Source organism: Theropithecus gelada, chromosome 15 (genome assembly GCF_003255815.1).
Source record: "Theropithecus gelada isolate Dixy chromosome 15, Tgel_1.0, whole genome shotgun sequence".
NCBI lineage: Eukaryota > Metazoa > Chordata > Mammalia > Primates > Cercopithecidae > Theropithecus > Theropithecus gelada.
The window spans coordinates 96,415,793-96,434,585 of record NC_037683.1 but is presented as its reverse complement, the minus strand read 5'-3'; the positions used below and the strand labels follow the sequence as shown (position 1 = coordinate 96,434,585).

The following is an 18,793-nucleotide window of genomic DNA, read 5'->3' as shown; positions in this document are numbered from 1 at the left end:
TGTCCCGTGCACGTTGCTACACTCAGGGCCTTATGTTAATAGATGGTAACAGGGGTCACCACAGCAAGGCTCATCTATCCCTCTGACTATTACTGTAATTACTTTATTACTGTAAATAAAGTTTTATTGAAACACAGCCAAACTTATTCATTTATGCATTGTCTAGGCTGCTTTCACACTGCAGTGATAGGGCTAAATAGTTGCAATAGAGATAGTATGTCCTGCAAAGCCTAAAGTATTTTCTACGTGGTGCTTCACAGAGAAGATATTACTTACCCAGGGACTGTAACTTTTGCAGGCTGACCTTGAACATGACCTAATTTAATTCTCCCTTTTCAGTTCCCAGAGTACTGCCACCCATAAGACATTTCTGTTCGTGGAGCTCCCATACTACAAGGTTTTCTTCCTTTGAGCCCCTTTTGAAATACCACCCAGACATGGACAGGAGACAACCATCTACTTCTTTTTAACTCAGTTGGGGAGTGGAGTCAGGAGTAATAATGGATGGGAACAATGGCTGGCACTTACTGATTACCAACATTTTACCTCACAGCTACCCTTAGGTGGTAGCTTCTATTGTTATACCCACTTTATGGTTGAGGAAGCTGAAGCTGGAGAGGTAAAGTGTTTGGCTCTGAGTCATAAAGCTTAGATGTGGTGGAGGAAGCATTGAAATCTGCCCAGGCCATTCCACTTATCCCGTGCTGTATTCATTTATGACTCCAGAAGCCCTAGTTGTTTTGAGGCTGTGCCTGCAGTAAACCTTCAGCACGATGCTTTCTGCTGTTTCTACCTTCCTGCCTCCATTGGCGAACTCCCAGTAACTAAATATCAGTGATTGAAAATAGAAAGCAATTTGCAATCTGGATTGTTTCTAGACATTGAATGGATCTAGTTAACTCTCTCATCTTCCAGGAAATTTTCATTTTAATACCTTTTAGTGAATGTTATAAAAATAGGTACTTAGGTAAGTAATATTTCTCTAGATGACACAAACCCAGAAAGACTTTTACCTGCAGGAGATGTATGTGGTTAAGGGGGCCTGAGTGAGGCACTGGTGGTTTAAAACGTAGATTAGAAACCCCTCTGATCAGACAGCCACAAAACCGAAGCCAGAGAAGCCTCAGCCCCTGGACCACATTGTCTTTCCAAGTCTGCTGGTTGCTGGGGCCAAGTTGAGGAGACCATTGTTTGTTTTCTCTAGATTGGAGAGCTGGATAGCCATTCTGTATGCAGATTGAGACCACAGCCAATCGTAGGCAACTCTGTTAGTGGGAAGAAGTCATCCTGTCTAGAAAGCAAGACTTAAATTTTAGAAAGGGAATTAATATTGCTCTGTTCTAGTAGCATAGCTGGATTTGGCCCTTAGAATTTATTTTCTAGTTAATTTGGGGTTTATTCTGGAAGCATGCATACTATGTAATAAAAATACATTTTTAAAAGAGTACTTTTTATTTAACTTGTATGGGAGAAAAAGGATAAACCTTTGCACTTACTGACGAAACAACTGTGATTCGTTCGGGGCATTGAACGAAGTAGGTGAACTGGTATTACATTAGTAAGAACGTACTCCTTGTTCGTACCCAAAAAGAGAAATAATTATACTATCAGATTTTAGTTGTCTGTAATTTTACCTATTCTGGAGTAGAAACTAGTTACAACTCCTGAAGTTCTACATTTCTGGATTAAATGATAATGGCCTTAGGTTTATCTTTATCTCTGCACATTTATTTCAAAGTCCTTTGTTTAATTCCTTGCTTCAGCCAAAACTGTGAAAATGCAAACTCGATCATGACACCTCTTGCTTTAAATCTTGCCATGGCTTCCCATCCTTTGGGGATATCCCCGCCGACCCCCTTCAATACGCTTTTGGTCCTTGAGGATGTGCTCATCGGGCTCCTGCTAACTTCTCCAGCCCCAGCTCTCCTGCCTGAGGCTGTGCACAGCCTGTGGCTATTGATACCTGGAAGAGACCACCCCCTACTGCACCGCCGTTCTGCCTAGTTGACGTCTATGCACGCTTCGGGGTTCACCTGTTCTATGCTGTCAGCACATCTTGTACTTAATCCTCACAGAAATTTTCAATCACGTGTGAGCTTTATGCAGGCAGGAACTCAGCTTCCTAGCATTTTATTTTCAGGATCTCACATGGTGCCTCTTGGATTGTATGCATGTTTTAATGTCTCATGTTCAGATGCTAGGATCTCAGCATCAATGTTCTTGTGGCATTCCTTAGTGTAGAATGATGAAGACATTGGCATTTAATACTGTGTGCTTTTGTTTACAAAAAATTGGGTTTTAGATACATAAAACATACAGTTTGAATAATTTAGCACCCTATTTTAATGCTTAAATCAGTAAGACTTGGGATCTGAGGGCCAGTTTTCCTAAGCCCCCTACTGGATCACTGTGTTTCTTAGTGTGGAGTGAAGTTTTCTGTACTTAACTGTTTCCAGAGATGTCCTGAGATCAGCTGTGTCCAAGCTTTCTACATACCAGCCCTACTGCATTCCAGATATATAAACACAAATATATATGTCATCTTCTGAGTAAAATGTTAATCTTATGAAAATGCGTGACCTTTAAAAATTTCTGTACATCTTAAGTATACCTGTTTTCTCTTCAAATACATGTAATTTCCCTCTCAGCTTCAATGGGAATATTTGCTATTTAGAGTTCTTATTTCCCAGGGATCATTCAAAAATTTTAAGTTGTGAAGTTTTCATCAGTAATTAGCCGTTGCTACTGTCATTCATACAAATCATCATGTAATTTATTGAACAAGAAGATAAATAACATCTAAAACATTGATAATTCAAGGTACATTTTTCTCTCATTGCATTTCACTTGATATCTTCAGACACAAATTAGATGTGTTAGTGTTGGTTGCTCTCTCAGCACAGAAGTAGAGACTGCTTTTTTCTTGACTGGCTAATGCTTACGACTTGATCCTTGATCTTTCTTTACCTGGTGTTTGCCAAGTACACCTGTAAACAGATCTGCGTGGTATTTGAGAGTGCAGGTGTAATTGCTTTAGATGAGCCCCTGGGTCCCTCATGAATTCAAAATGCTTTCAAGCCTTGTCACGGCTCGTCACCCTTCTCAGCACTCATTTGTGCCAACTGGGTCAGGCCCAGAAGAAAACAGAGCTGTGTGTCTGACCATTGTATCGTTTCTGCTTGTTTAACTTTTGACGTTGGAAGCTAGGACACCGGAAGAGGCCAGTAACTACGACACCCTTGGGGAGGAACAAAAGATTCTCTTGGCACCAAGTAATGGTGCCAAGTTTATTGAGTTGGGAAATCCACAGGCATTTAGCTGCCCAGGTGAGGCACAGCATATAAATCTTACGTAGAGGGACCAGGTGTTATCTTTTGCTATGATGAAGTACTTTTTGTTTCTTTTGTTTTTCCTTTTTCTATCAGGTGTGAGAATTGCCAAGAGCGTTATGTTCCAGTCTCTTGCCATAACCCAGAAGGTGCATCATTTCCACAGTATAGACCAAGCGAAGCACACAGGCAGATGGGGTCAGGGATGGAAGGTGGGACTCTGCCCCCTGCATGTAATAGTCCTTCCCCCAAATAGCTTTAAGTAAACTAAATTGTATAAGGTTATCTCATTTTTATCTTATTCATGCTTTCGTTCTTTTAAGGAGTCCTCTTGTAATGTGGGTAATCCTTGTAGCAGTAAAACATGTCCTCTTCCGAAGTAATTTTTAAAAAATCTTGTTATATTACATATTCCTAAATGGAGGTATGTACTTAAGACCCCTGAAAACTGGCTTAGCACTTACTTTCGGTGTGAAGAGCTAGTTCTTCCCTGGAGAGCCCAACTCTGGAGCCAGATGGATTGAATGGGAATCCTACCTCTGCTGAAGGGACATACTTGCCTAAGTCTCCTCCTCAGTAAATAGGATACTAGTGATAACATCTTCATAGAGTTATGAGAATTAAATGACTAATATATGTAAAGGCTTAAATCGGCACCTCGACTACATATATAAGGTGATCGATAAATGTCTGCTTTGGTATATGAATGCTTCAGAATAACCTTTTGTTCCCTTCTAAAAAGAGTGGGTAGTGATTGTTAAGACTTACCTGATCATAAAAGTTTTATTGCATACTTATGGTGTGAAGCTATCAAGTAAGGAGGTAAGGAAGTATGTTAATATGGAAGAAGATGATAAAATACCCAGAGAGGAAACCATAATGCCAACTTTCTAAGCTTAAGCTGACTGTAACAAAGAACTGGCTTTGTAACAAAGAACAAGTCTTACTGGCTTCATGCAATGCAAACATTTTTTTCTTATGTATCTGACAGATGGAGGTGATCAGGTAGCTCTCCTGAGCAGTCTTCTACCATGTGGTGATTCAGGGATCCAAGCACGTTCTATCACGAGGCTTAGCCATATTGGAGTTTTTCACATCAGTGATGAGGATGAGGGAGAAAGTGGGAGACAGTGAAAGAGAGAGAAAGGTGGGAAAGGGAGAAAGAAGGAGAAGGTGGAAAAGGAAGAGAGAGAAATTGAGAAAGAAAGTGAGAAAGAAAGAAAAAAGAAAGAATGAAGGAAAATGTGCTGAAGATTTTGTAAGCGATTTTAGAGGTCAAGCCTGGAGGCGGCAAACACAGACCATTTCTGTACCTACTCCATTTTCTAGAACTAGTCACATGACTCCAACTATTGGCCAAGGGTTCTTGGGAATCAGATCTCCCTGTGTGCCCTGTAATGCAAAGCAAGATAGTTGAGTTTCCGTGGTAGAGTCCTGGCACAACAGGTAACCATGTGACGTATTTTCTGTCAGTGGCAGATATTTCCTATAATTATTCTATTTGTATACTTCACTGTAAACTATTTTTGAAATTCTCTGTACTGAATTCCGGGACCAATAAATGACCCAAGAATTTACAAATCATTATGTTTCTTTCTCATTTTAGAAATTTGCAGAAAGTGAGGGAATCTACTCAGATGTCTACTTCTGAACATTTTGATGATGTACAGATAGCCAGCAAACAAGGATTCGAGGTGACGGTATCTTTGTGTGTGTGTGTGTGATGGAGTCTCACTCTGTCACCCAGGCTGGAGTGCAGTAACACGATCTTGGCTCACTGCAACCTCTGCCTCCCGGGTTCAAGCGATTCTCCTGTCTCAGCCTCCCGAGAAACTGGGATTACAGGTGCTCACCGCCACGCCTGGCTAATTTTTGTATTTTTAGTAGAGATAAGGTTTTACCATATTGGTCAGGCTGGTCTTGAACTCCTGACCTCAGGCGATCTACCCACCAAAGTGCTAGGATTACAAGCATGAGCCACCGCACCCGGCCTAGATGACGGTATCTTAATGTCCCCCTGACAGGCAGGATTCTATTAAAGAGCAGGTTTTTATGCTTTGCACCTTCCTGGTAGTCAGTAAATGACAAAGGTGCAAAGAAGTTAATGATCCATTGAAATTACGTCGGACAATCTACGAGTAGAGATTTTTCTTTTATTGCCCCCTAATAAATATGTCTTACTGTTGCAACCAGAATTTGTACTCAGTTCTGATGGGAAAGATAATGGCAGTTTTCTGTGTCTTATACCACCAAATGAGGAGACTTACTACTGCAGGTTTATTAATAATATTTTCCTTGAGCAGTTCTTTTGAATCATATTGGCCTCTGTACAGATCAAGCAGTTTGTTTATAAGAGTAAGCCTGGGGCCAGGTGTGATGGCACAGGCCTGTAATCCCAGCACTTTGGGAGGGCGAGGCGGGTGGATCACCTGAGGTCAGGAGTTTGAGACCAGCATGGTCTCAGAGACATGGTGAAACCCTGTCTCTACTAAAGATACAAAAAAAAAAGAAAAAAAATTTAGCTGGGCATGGTGGTGGGCACCTGTAATCCCAGCTACTTGGGAGGCTGAGGTAGGAGAATTGCTTGAACCTGGGAAGCGGAGGTTGCAGTGAGCCGAGATCGCACCACTGTACTCCAGCCTGGGTGACAGAGTGAGACTCTGTCTCAAAAAAAAAAAAAAAAAGAAAAGAAAAAGAAAGAGCAAGCCTGGGAGAGTTTACAGCCACATGGACACACCTTGGGGCCGTGCTTAACTAAGCTTCAGAGTTAATATGTACCTTATGTTTTTCAGTGTTTCCTAGATCTATGGATTGATTTCGAATCCCATTTCTTCTGCCAGAGTTTAGCTATTTAACACATAGGGAAGCAATATGATTTTATGGTTGATCAGGTGGCCTACAGCGTGAAACTGAGTTTGAATCCTTATTCTGCCACTTAACCACCGTGTTACCATGGGCCCTATACAGTATGTGTTTGCTAGGGCTGCCTAGGTATTTGTGGTAAGAAGCATCACAAACTGGGTGGCTTAAGTAACAGAAGTTTATTTTCTCACAGTTCTGGAGGCTAGAAGTCTGAGATGGTATCAACAGGGTTGGTTTCTTCTGGGGCCTGTCTCCTTGACTTGCAGATGGCTGTCATTTCCTGTGTCTTTACATGATCTTCTGTGTGTGTGTGTGTCTGGGTTCAAATCTCTTTTTATAAGGTGACCAGTAAGATTGGATTTGGAGCTACTCTAATGACCACATTTTAACTTAATTACCTCTTTAAAGACCCATTTCCAAATATAGTCACATTCTGAAATACTGGGATAAGAAAGGTGCTTCCTGATGTTGTTGTGAGCATTTGAAGAGAGGATGCATACACGTTTCCTCACGCATTACCAGGAATATGGTGACTACTCGCTACATATAACTATTTTTATTACAATTATAAAGTGTATTCTATCTGTCTGTGTCTTCTTTTCCAGTTGTGAGATGGCTCTCTGCATGGCTTTTCAATTACTGAGGCCTGGGATTATTGTCGTCTTTCTTGCGCCCTCATAGCATCTTAAAATGCTGCCTTCCACAGAATAATAGGGCAAAAGCCCAAGGCATGTTGATCAAGTGGATGGGTATGAATTTTGTGCTCAGGATTTCTGAGTGGTCTTCTGTGGCTGTTGCTTTGGTGTCACTGTGGTGTCACACCATAGATGGCTGTGAAATGCTCTCAGATTTCCTGGTTCCTGGAGTGGCCTGCCCAAAAACTAGACAAGGACCTGGAGAAGAGTAATCTCTCCATGTCAGGGACAGGAGACAGAAGTCGTTGTGCATTGTCAGGGGAGTAACTAAAATCACAGAACCAGATCACCAAACATAAGAATTATGCACACATTGGAGGCGATTTTTAAATCAGGCAGTGTGTCAAAGTGGTTGACTTTCCTGCAATTATTAGCTATCCCCAACATTTCTAGGCTTAATGAGAATCAATGGAATTATTTGATGCTGGTATTATGGTAAGTTATCATCTCATGCCTAAAGAATTGACTCTTCTCTAAATTTTTGGTATTTCTTGTTTCAACGGGTATAAATGTTCTTTGCTTTAAAAAAGTGCTGCTACTGTCACAACCCAGTCACAACCTGTGTTAAATACTAGCAAGCAGGGATCCACTAGGATCAGAAGAAGGCGGCCAGATTGCAGAGTCTCTGATGTAAGTTGTCAAGGAGGCCAGTATGCAGCCCATCAATGCGGAGAAGCTTGGATATGCTGGGGAACAGTGTGCTTATTAAGTCTACACATGGCTATAGCATCCATCCATAGCAGATGAGTTACACAGGCTTCATTAACTAGACACAAAGGGTATATTATTCATAGATCATGCTAGATCACTCTTAGTGAATCAGCTCTTAAACTGTGAGTCAAGGACACCACCAGCCTCACCAACGAGCTCCTTTATCCTCCATCAGATCAGCTACTGAATCTGGTTAATTTTTCTTTTGAAATACCTCTAAAAATGTTTGTCTTTTATTAAAAGGTTTTAAATAGTAACTATGAGGACTGTCACAAATAAAGAGTGTGATACAATAAGAAATAGGTAGTTGGGCTTTGTCCCAGCTTCCTGGAATACAGCTCCTAAAACCCTTGGAATCTCCAGAGTGATGAGTGTCTTTTGTATGGTAGTGAGAAGGCTGGTAGCTGGGGGCCCCTAGACCTTCAAGAGGGGATTGGACATGATTAAGACTAAGAAAGACTGACATGATTAGAAGGTTGGAACTTTCAGCCCCATCCCTGACCTCTAGGGAGGAGAGAGAAGCTGAAAATTGAGGTAATCACCAGTGGCCAGTGATGTAAAATCTCTCACATCTGTGCAGTAGAATCACCATAAAGCCCCTAAAACAATAGTGTTTGGATCGTTGCTGGGTTGGTGAACATACCGAGGTGCTGGGAGGGTGCTGTTCCCAGAGGAGGCATGGAAGTTCTGTGCACCCACACTCTGCTCCCATACCTTGCCCAAAGCATCTCTTCCATTTGGCCATCCTGAGTTATATTCTTTATGATAAACTGGTAAACCTAAGTCAAGTGTTTTCCTGAGTTCTGTGAGCCATTTAAGCAAAGTATGGAACCTAAAGAGGGGGGTCACAGAAACCCCTGATTTATAGGTGATTGGTCAGAAGTGTAGGTGGCAACCTGGAACTTGTGATTGGCATCTAAGTGGGGAGCAGTCTTGTGGCACTGATCCCATAACCTGTGGGGTCTGTGCTAACTCTGGTTGGTGTCAGAATGAAATTGGATTGTTGGACGCTCAGTTGGTATCTGAAATGTTGGAGAATTGGTTGGTATGAGGAAAAAATTCACACATTTGGTGTCAGGAGAATTGTGACTGACATCAATGCAAATATATATAAAAATGTGAATTTATATGAAGTAATTTTTAGCTGACCATAACATAATGGTTATATTCATTGCTGTGGTTTGACTGTGCCCACACTCACATCTCATCTTGAATGGTAATCCCCTTAATCCCCATGCATCTAGGGACAGAGCTGTTGGGAGGTGCTTGGATCATGTGGGCGGTTTCCCCCATGCTGTTCTTACGATAGTGAAAGAGTTCTCAGGAGATCTGATGGTTTAAGGAGGAGCTCTTCCTCCTTCACTCCTCACTCTTCTCTCTCCTGTCACCATGTGAAGAAGATCCTTGCTTCCCCTTCCGCCATGATTGTAAGTTTCCTGAGGCCTCCCAGTCATGTGGAACTGTGGGTCAGTTAAAACCTCTTTTATGTATAAATTACCCAGTCTTGGGTATTTCTTTATAGCAGTGTGAAAATGGACTAATACACCCACTGTTACGACCATGAAGGCTGAAACATGTCTTATTAGGGGTGGGTGAAACATGGAATTAAGTAACTGATTTAATGTTACCTAATTGTTCTATAAATTGACTTATCTTTCTATTAAAATTTAGAAAAAAAAACACAGCAGGAACAACAACAAAATCCTTCCTTATTAGTCACTTGCTGTACATTTTCACTGTCCTCACAGGTCCCCATCTCCTGTTGTGGAAAAAATCCAACCATGTCTCCTGACTGCTATCTTCCCTTCCTTCCGATCATTGTATGATTGCTGGTTTTTCTTTCCTTAGTTCTTCATTTATGTTTCTCTTTCTTAAAAGTCCCCTGCAGAGTTGCCTTTAACATTTTATAATTTGTTTAATTTTTCTTTATTTGGCAGAGAAGAGCAAGTTAGTACCTTGTACCAAAACATCAACCTTGTGGAACCAAGATTAATTCAACCATATGAACATGTTATAAAGAACTTCATCCGTGAGATCAGACTTCAAAGCACAGAAATGGAAAATTTGGCCATTGCGGTGAAGAGGTATTGAAGTCCTTCCTTTATAAGTGGCCTGTGGGTGCTTTAACTTGCTCTCTGACCTGGGCGGCAAATGGACTGAAGTACATTGTCACGCTATGATATTGGTGGACTTACTGAGCTTCAGGAGTCTAGAGCTTTCAAAATTAAGCCAACACTGGAGAAGTAGGTCAGTTACCAATCAATCAGTAGGTCATCATGATCCTATTATATAAACTCTTCAGGATCAATGACTTGATACAGAACAATTAAGAGATGTATCTTACATCTTGCTGCTTGAAACACACAGGAGAAACTTTATCTAGGGAAGTAGGTGGAACACTATTTGAAGCCTGGCCTTGTTACCTACATGTATGAGACTTTGCGAGCAGGTTACTTAATCTCCCTGAGTTCAATTCCTGCATTTGTAAAATGAGGATGAATATCTTCACGTCCTCTGGGTGTTAAGACTTAGTGGGTGATGTCATGGGTGAGCCCCTCACACTGCCCACCACATGGGTGCTCAGCAGTACTGCTTTGGCTCTTGTCTACTCTCTAGCCCTCCTCACTTGGCCCTCCCCCTCTGAACTGAAAGCCAAAGAACTATTAAACTCTTACTCTAATACAGTTCATATAAGCCATAGCTAGCTTACATAGGATATCTGATTGGTGTTAACAGCTATATCATGCAAAAAAAGAATTTATATGTGTTGCAGTCCAAACATCAGCCTCTTTGCCCCCTGGAAAAACTGCATTCCTTTAGCATATATTGGGAAAAAGAGGGCATTGTGCGTGTCACAGTTCTGGTGTGTTGTGCCCCACAGATGCTCCTTGCTGCCATGTGCTCCACCAGCAGCTCCCAAGATGCTGTGCACCCTGCTGGTTTCTGCCTGTAGCTTATAAACGCAGCCCTTTTAATAGGAGGCTGCCCTGTCAGCATAGGGGCGGGTGACTTGTCTTCAATTCTGCTGTCTCTTTATCCCTCCCATCCACATAATGCTGAAACTATCTAGTTGAACCTTCAGAGTAACTAAAGGACATTATAATGTGGGAAAGAAAATATTTTAAATTCTTGATACAAAATAGGACCTTTCTTATAGTCCTAGAATCAAGCAAAAGTTAATCTATTCACAAGGGACTTCTTATGAACATTTTTAGTACCTGACTGACCGTTTTTCTCTCAAATTAGCCTTCTAGGGGCTTCGGGTAGGATAAAGCGTGGTCCTCAGAACTCCAAATTCTGTAGAGCATGCTGGAGTGTGGATCAGAGTCCCAGCGTTGGCCTCTTTTGACATGTGACAGGCAGACACACACATTGATTCTTCAGAGCACCCAATAAGTATTAAAACAGACAAACTCACAGGTATACACATAGGTACACATATACAGACCCACACAAAGATATGTGGGTACACACACATACACATGCCCCCGTCTGAATATAATACCATGTACACCTATGAGGGAAAAAAACAGACTGGCGTGCTTGATGTTCTCATTACCAGCTAGGCTGCTTTTTCACGGTGGAGTGAGTACATCACATTAATTAGAGCTGTATTGGTTTCCCCATCCACTTCCTTCTGTGCTGCCCGGGCCATCCAGAGCCAGGCTCTACGCCGAGCCTAAGTCTCCTAAAGACTCCTTTCTTAGCTATCAAAGACGTCAGGAAGTATTTAAATGGCTACTTGTAAACCATTCCTTACATTCTTAGCCATCCATCCTCACCTCTATTTTGGATTGGGGGAGGGTTTTGGCCATTTTGCTCTGCACTGCATCTGAAGAATGGGTTCCCAGTGTCCTGGTGGGAGCCCTGGACTAAGGTCACAGTGGGCAGACATTTCACTAGAAATTAGAAATTACTGGGGCAAGCACTCTGTCATTATGCATCACCCTGATTTGCAAAAGAAGAAAAACGTTGCTCAGAAGTGAAAAGGGCAGAGAGAGTCCATTACGGAGCAGTCCCAGATGTGTGGGATGGGATAGCTAGAAGAAGTAGGTGGGAAATGATCATAGCACAGGGAGAAAGGATATGTGCCTTAGCCATTTACAGTCCCAGAGTTGACCAAAAAAACCACCAGGCATTGCTATGGAGATACATAATTTCTGGACTTCAAATAGCAGGTATTTATAAGCAGAAATAAACTGATTTCCCAACTTTGGTTAACATAACTTTAGACAGGCTATAAGCTGAGGAAAAAGTAAATACAAACAGAAAATAATAATGTTACTGAAAACTTTACTTTGGGGTTTTTTTCCTCCCATAATATTTCCTTGGAGTTTTATGTGGAAGTTGAACCAATGCATGAATAAATTGTGTTGTGAGGGAGTAAATAAGTCAAAAGCAGGTAAGTTGCTATAGCAGAGACCCATCAAACTAGAAGACAAAAATCTTCTATTTAAGCCCTATCATTGATTAATAGCATGTCATTTGTCCAAATGAATCGCCTCTAAAGCTCATGGTTTAGATGCAAATCAATGTGCTTTGCCTCCATAGAGATGTGATTTATAATCGCACTCGTAACAGAAACAAAATTTTTCTAAAAGGTAACCTTATATACATTCTAGAACTTTAGGGGACAAATAAGAAATAATGATTGAGATCTTTTTTTCCCTTCTCACTTTAACATATAACATTGTGAGTTTTTTATAGTGAAATTTCAAAATTATATCTAACCATCACTTTGCCACGGAGTTCTTTTTTTAATCCAGGATTGTAACTCAGTCATGAGAGAAAAAAAAAAAAAAATTCAGAATTTATTGAGAGCCTCCCAGCACTTTGATATCTTTATTCTTTGCCACAATCTAGTTTAATATCATTTTATCCAATGTATTCATTTATTTGATATAGTCAGGTACCACATCACGATGTTTTGATCACATAAATGACGGTGGTCCCATAAGGATATAATCCTATATTTTTACTGTATCTATTCTGTGTTTAGGTACACAAATACTGGCCATTGTGTTCCAGTTACTTGCAGTATTCAGTACAGTCCCATGCTGTTCAGGTTTGCAGCCTAGGAGCAATATGCTATACCGTATAGCCTAGGTGTGAAGTAGGCTGTACCAGCTAGGTTGGTGTGAATACTCTATGATGCTTGCACAATGATAAAAATCTCCAAAAGACACATTTCTCAGAATGTAAGCTAGTTGTTAAGGAATGCATGACCGTATCTAGTTTTAAAATGATTTTACACCAAAATGGTCAAATTGCCAATCTCATTTTGTTATGTAGATGGAATGGGGAATATCATTTTGAATGGTGTGTTTCTCTTCATCTGTAATATAGAGGGCTTCACATAGATAAGTCTGAAGTTTCTCTTCATGTTTCAAGTTCAAGAGTGTAATGAAAAGGTGTGCATCCTTTTGAATTTCAGAGCCCAGGACAAGGCAGCTATGCAGCTGAGTGAGTTGGAAGAGGAAATGGATCAGAGGATTCAGGCTGCAGAACATAAGACACGGAAAGACGTGAGTTTCTGGGTTGGCCATTCATTCAGCAGATCTTTATGAGGTGCTTTCTGTGGAGAGGGCCTAGACACTCTTCTGGGTATCATGCATGGGTACAGCAAGTCCAGCTTCCCGCAGATCCTCCCAGCAAAGGAATTTTTTACTGGTGGTGTTTTTTGGGGATGGGGTAAGAAGAAATAGAAATAATAATCAAATAAAAAAGTAAAGCAAGTAAGTTCAGATAGTGACAAGTACGATAAAGAAATAACATATGCGATAGTGACTGGAAGAGGAGGCGGCTTAGGTTGGGGGTTAGAGGCCTCTTTGAAGGGGTAACATCAGAGACAAAGCCTTGGGAGAAGGCAGAGGCAGCCTTCATAGAGAAGGTGACTTGACTTTCCATGCCTGTGTCACTGCCCACACCCGCTGCCCACTTTAAATCTAGATTAGAGTGAAATTAAAATTCTGTCTTCAAACTTTGGCGTTTTATAATGGAATACAGCCATCACTTGGTACCCGAAGAGATTAGTTCCAGGACTCCCCCGCAACCCTGCATACCAAAATCTGCATGCTCAAGTTTTTTACAAATAATGTATATTTACTTACAACCTACGCATATCTTCCAGTATACTTTAAATCATCTCTGGATTACTTATAATACCTAGTATTTAACACAATGTAAATGCTTTGTAAAGAGCTGTTATACCGTATTTTTATCTCCATCACTTTTACTGCTTAAAATATTTTCAATCTTTAGTGGTTGAATTTGCAGATGCAGAACCCGTGAATATGAAGGGCTGACTGTATGCCTTTATTCAGCATTATGGGAACCATTTAAAGTTGAAAGTGATATGTTACCTTCAGTGATTTCCATTGAATAAAGAATTTTTTTCTTATATTTTTGGGTGATTAATGTTTATTGAAAACAGAAAATAGACAATGCTAGGTTAAAAATGTCACTTTTATTTATTCATTCACCCTGTTAACACTGAATGGCAGCAAAATAATGTGCAAGTGGCCTGAACGTTGGCATCTGGGAGACCTCAGTTTGCATCCTGGCCCTGATCGTATCCAGGTGACATTGGGAAAATAACCCAACCTCTGAGCCTTTGTTATTCCATCTCTAAAATGGGATAATGCAACCTACCTGCCTTCACGGGAGTTAAACATGATGATCTATATGAAGTGCCTGCCACAGTACCTGCAATGTGGTGGCTGCACCCTGGTTGTTACTGTCCCGCTCTTTCCTGTGGCTCTGTATATTCTTGATTCCTTTTAGATTCTTCACCTTAAATGGCTTTACTGCATATGTGCCCTGGGGTGTCTTTGTCTCCTTATACAAAGTTTAATAAGAAGCTGGACATCATATTCAACCAGATAAATGGTTCAAGATTCATGGTCCAGCTTCAGAGCAATGGATCACCCCTTCTGCTAGCACTTTCCTTTTGGTAAAAAGGAAAGAGTAAAATTATTTTTCTACCTTTTTTCTCTCTCCATCTGCTGTGTTTAATCTGTGCACTCATTCATTCATCAAACACATATCAAGCACATGTGTTATTCTGTCGTCATATCTTACTGCTTCTTCTAGGTAAATGCCTCCCAAATTTGTTGCTGGTAATGAGGATATTACCATGGCCCCCACCTTTTAGAACTTCATGTTTTGTTAATTACAACATCTTTAGTTTCCTTGGCTTCAGTCCGGAGGTGGCAAACCCATGCATCTGTGGCATCATTTCTCTATTCCACAGCAATGACACATGTGGCCTGTAAGTCACCATATACACGTGGTCTCCACACCTCAGCACGCCGGTCCAGGACCTCACTGCCAGCTGAGCAGCTTTGGCACTGTGAGGAAACTTGTTTGCCTGTCCATCCCAGTGTCCACCTCACACCTTTCTAAAGATAGCTTCTCTGGAATAACGTGCCCAGGCCAGTCTAAGATTTTCCCTCATTTCCTTCCATTCCACACGGCTCCCTTCAGCTCTCCAGGGTTCTTCACCCCCAGCTCTGGCCCAGTGGCCTTGCTGTGCCTGACTCTGCTTTGTCTCCAGCTGTTTTCTTTGCCTTGATGATTATCTCCTCAATCCTTTCCTCCTTCCCAAATTCTGCAAAGCTCAGAGGAACCCTTACTTTCTTCTTGATGCCCTCCCCTGCTCCTCTAGCCGCATTCACCTTTTCCTGACCTGGACTCCTATGGCATATATAGCATATATTGCCTTGCTTCAGTTTTTTTTTTTTTTTTTTTTTTTAACTGTAACAGCTTTATGAAGGTATAATTGGCATGCAACAAACTGCATATGAAGTACAGTATATGTGAAGTTTGGACATATGTATGCACCGTGAAACCATTCCCACAGGCAAGATCGTAGGCATAGCTATCCACCCTAGAAGTTTCTTCATGCCCCTTGAAGGCATAACAAGCCTTTCTTCCTCCTTTCTTTGCCCCTTTTTGCCAGATAATCATTGTTCTATTTTCTGTCACTGTAGATTAGTTTGAAGTTTTCAGAACTGTATAGAAATGGAATCATGCAGTATATACTATTTCTTGTCTGGCTTCTTCCACTCAACATAATTATTTTGAGACGTATCCATGTAATCAATAGTTTGTTCTTTTTCATTGCCGAGTAGTATTCCATCATGTAGGGGTACCACAGTGTTTAGCCATTCATCTGTTGAGGGACCTTTGAGTTATTTCCAGGTTTTGGCTATTGCAAATTAAGCTGCTATGCATATACATGTGCAAGTCTTTATAGAGGTATATACTTTTATTCCTCTTGAGTAAATTCCTGGAGTGGAATGGGTTGATCATCCATGTAGATGACTGTGTATTTTTGTAAGACACTGCCAACCTGATTTCCAGAGTGGTTGTACAGTTGTGTTTCAATCAGCGGTGTATAAGAGTCCCATTCTTTCAGCATTCTAATTGGTGTGTAGAGGAATCTCATTGTGGTTTTAACTTGCATCTCTCTAATGACTAGTTGTGTGGAGAATCTTTTCTTGGGTTCATTTGCCATGTGTATAATTTTTTTTTTTTTTTTTTTTGCTGAAGTGTCTTGTTAAAAATCTTTGGCTCATTAAAAATATAGTTTTTTTTTTTTAAAAAATACTATGTTTTGAGAGTTCTTTTATATTCTGAATGCAAGTCTTTTATCAGATACCTGATCTATAAATATTTTCACCCACACTGTGACCTGTCTTTTCATTCTCCTAACAGTATCTTTTAAAGAGTATAAAGTTTTAATTTTGATTAATTGTAATTTACCAATTTTTTTCATGGATCATACTTTTCTTGTGGTCTTTAAAAATCTTTAACCGAAGTTCACAAAGATTTTCCCCTATGTTTTGTTCTATATAAGCTTTATTGTTTTAGGTTACATTTAGGATCTATTTTGTATTTGGTGTCAAGATATGGATCAATGTTCATACTTGTTTTTTGCATGTAGATATCCAATTGTTCCCACACCTTTATTAAACAAGAGTAACCATTTTCCACTGAATTGCTTCTGCACTTTATCCAAAATAGTTTATTCTATGTGTGTAGGTTTATTTCTGGGTTCAGTGTTCTGTTCCATTGATTACTTTGTCTGTTGTTATGCTAATATCACATTGTCTTGATACCTATTGGTTTGTAGTATGTCTTGATACCTATTGGTTTATAATAAGTCTTGAAATCAACTAGTATTAGTTCTTCAACTTTGTGCTTTTTTTTAAAAGTTGTTTTGGCTATTTTAATTGCTTTAATTTCCATAGAATCAGCCTTTCAATTTCTTTTTTTTAAAAAAAAGCAAACAAAAACTCAAAGTCTGCAGGGAGTTTGACTGAACTTCATTGTATCTATAGATCAATTTGGGTAGAATTGACATCTTAACAATATTGAAAATATGATTTATCTATGTCTTCTTTTAGCAATGTTTTGTGTTATTCACTGTACAGATCTTGTACATCTTAGATTTACTCAGTATGTCATATTTTGATGATCCTGTAAATAGTATTTTTAAAATTTCAATTTCCGATTGTTCATTGTGAATGTATAGAAATACATTTGAGTTTTGAGTATTTGTCTTGTATTCTGTAGCATTGCTTACATTGTACACAGTGCCTTTTTGTTGGTAGATTTTGTCAGATTTTCTAGGATGATGATTATGAAATACATTAATTAATAAGTTTTATTTGTCTTTCGAATTTGGATGAAGCTTTTTATTTTTCTTGCCTTATTGCACTGGTTAGAAGAATAAAGGAGATGAGAACATTGAATGTGATGTTAGTGGTATAGTATTCATAGATGCCTTTATAAGTAGAGTAGAATCCCTTCTGTTCCTAGTTTGCTGAGTATTATTGTTGCTGTTGTTTTAATCAGGAATGGATGTTGAATTTTCTCAAATACTTTTTCTGTCTTATGATCATGTGTTTTCTTTTTTAGAATGTTAATGTGGCGAATTACATTGATTGATTTTTGAATATTAAAACAAACTCGCACTTGAGATAGACCGTAATTAGTGATGATGTACTATCCTTTCTATAGATTGTTGAATTCAGTTTGCTAAATTTTACTTAATATTTTTGCATTCATATGCGGAAGAGATATTGGTTTGTATTTTTAATGCCTTTGTCTGATTTTGGCATCAGGCAAATTCTGGTCTCATAGAATGAGTTGGGACGTGTTCCCTCCATTCCAGTTTACTGGAAGTTTGTCAAGAGTTGACCTGAACCACTACCATGCCTCACCTGCATTACTGTAACAATCCCTTATCTGATTTCTCAGCATCTACCTGTCGCAGGTTTGGAATGAAATAGGCTAGTGATCATTTCCTTTATTGAGCTCTTGATAAAATATTTCTTTTTGTTTTTTTTGTTTGTTTGTTTGTTTGTTTTTTGAGATGGAGTCTCGCTCTGTCGCCCAGGCTGGAGTGCAGTGGTGTGATCTCGGCTCACTGCAAGCTCCGCCTCCTGGGTTCATGCCTTTCTCCTGCCTCAGCCTCTCCAGTAGCTGGGACTACAAGCACCCGCCACCACACCCGGCTAATTTTTGTGTATTTTTTTTAGTAGAGACGGGGTTTCACCATGTAAGCCAGGATGGTCTAGATCTTCTGACCTCATGATCTGCCCGCCTCAGCCTCCCAAAATGCTGGGATTGCAGGTGTGAGTCACCACGCCCAGCCTAGATAAAGTATTTCTAAACCCTAAAATGTTTATGTTTGGGTTTGTGGCTGTGGATCTAATGAAGAGACTTGCAGTCAAGTCCATTTTGGTGCCAGGAAGGCTGCCTCGTTAGTACCTCATTGTGAGACCTCTGTGTCTTCATCCACATGTGAGGCAGGCAATACTTGTTGCCTCACCTGTAAAGCTGGATGAAGTCAGCTTTTAAAAAAAGTTACCTTAAGAGAAGATATTGCTCTTCTGCTAAGCATTTCACATGGATTATTTAATTTACGTGGATTATTTAATTTATATAGATTATTTAACTTGGATTATTTAATTTAATCCTTACAATAGTTAAAAAGAAAATGGAGGCATGGATAAGTTTAGCAACTTGCCCAGGCTCCACAGCCAATGAGTGGGCAGTGAGACACACTGCCTCTGGCAGGTATTCAGATGTGGGAGCCTTCGTCAGAGAGGCCCTACCTTACCCTCTAGCAGACTGACTTCCTGCCACATCTCCCTGTTTTTTCTTTCTTTTTTTTTTTGTATCATT

General features: G+C 40.1%; 1 protein-coding gene across 1 annotated transcript in view; it reads left to right on the top strand.

Moving 5' to 3' along the window:
• RASEF (RAS and EF-hand domain containing) overlaps positions 1 to 18,793 on the top strand; it is a 77,601-nt gene that overhangs the window by 21,629 nt on the left and 37,179 nt on the right. The window contains exons 2-3 of the mRNA XM_025359605.1: positions 9,535 to 9,681; positions 13,032 to 13,122. Coding sequence (XP_025215390.1) covers positions 9,535 to 9,681; positions 13,032 to 13,122 — 238 coding nt within the window. The remainder of the gene's footprint in view (positions 1 to 9,534; positions 9,682 to 13,031; positions 13,123 to 18,793) is intronic.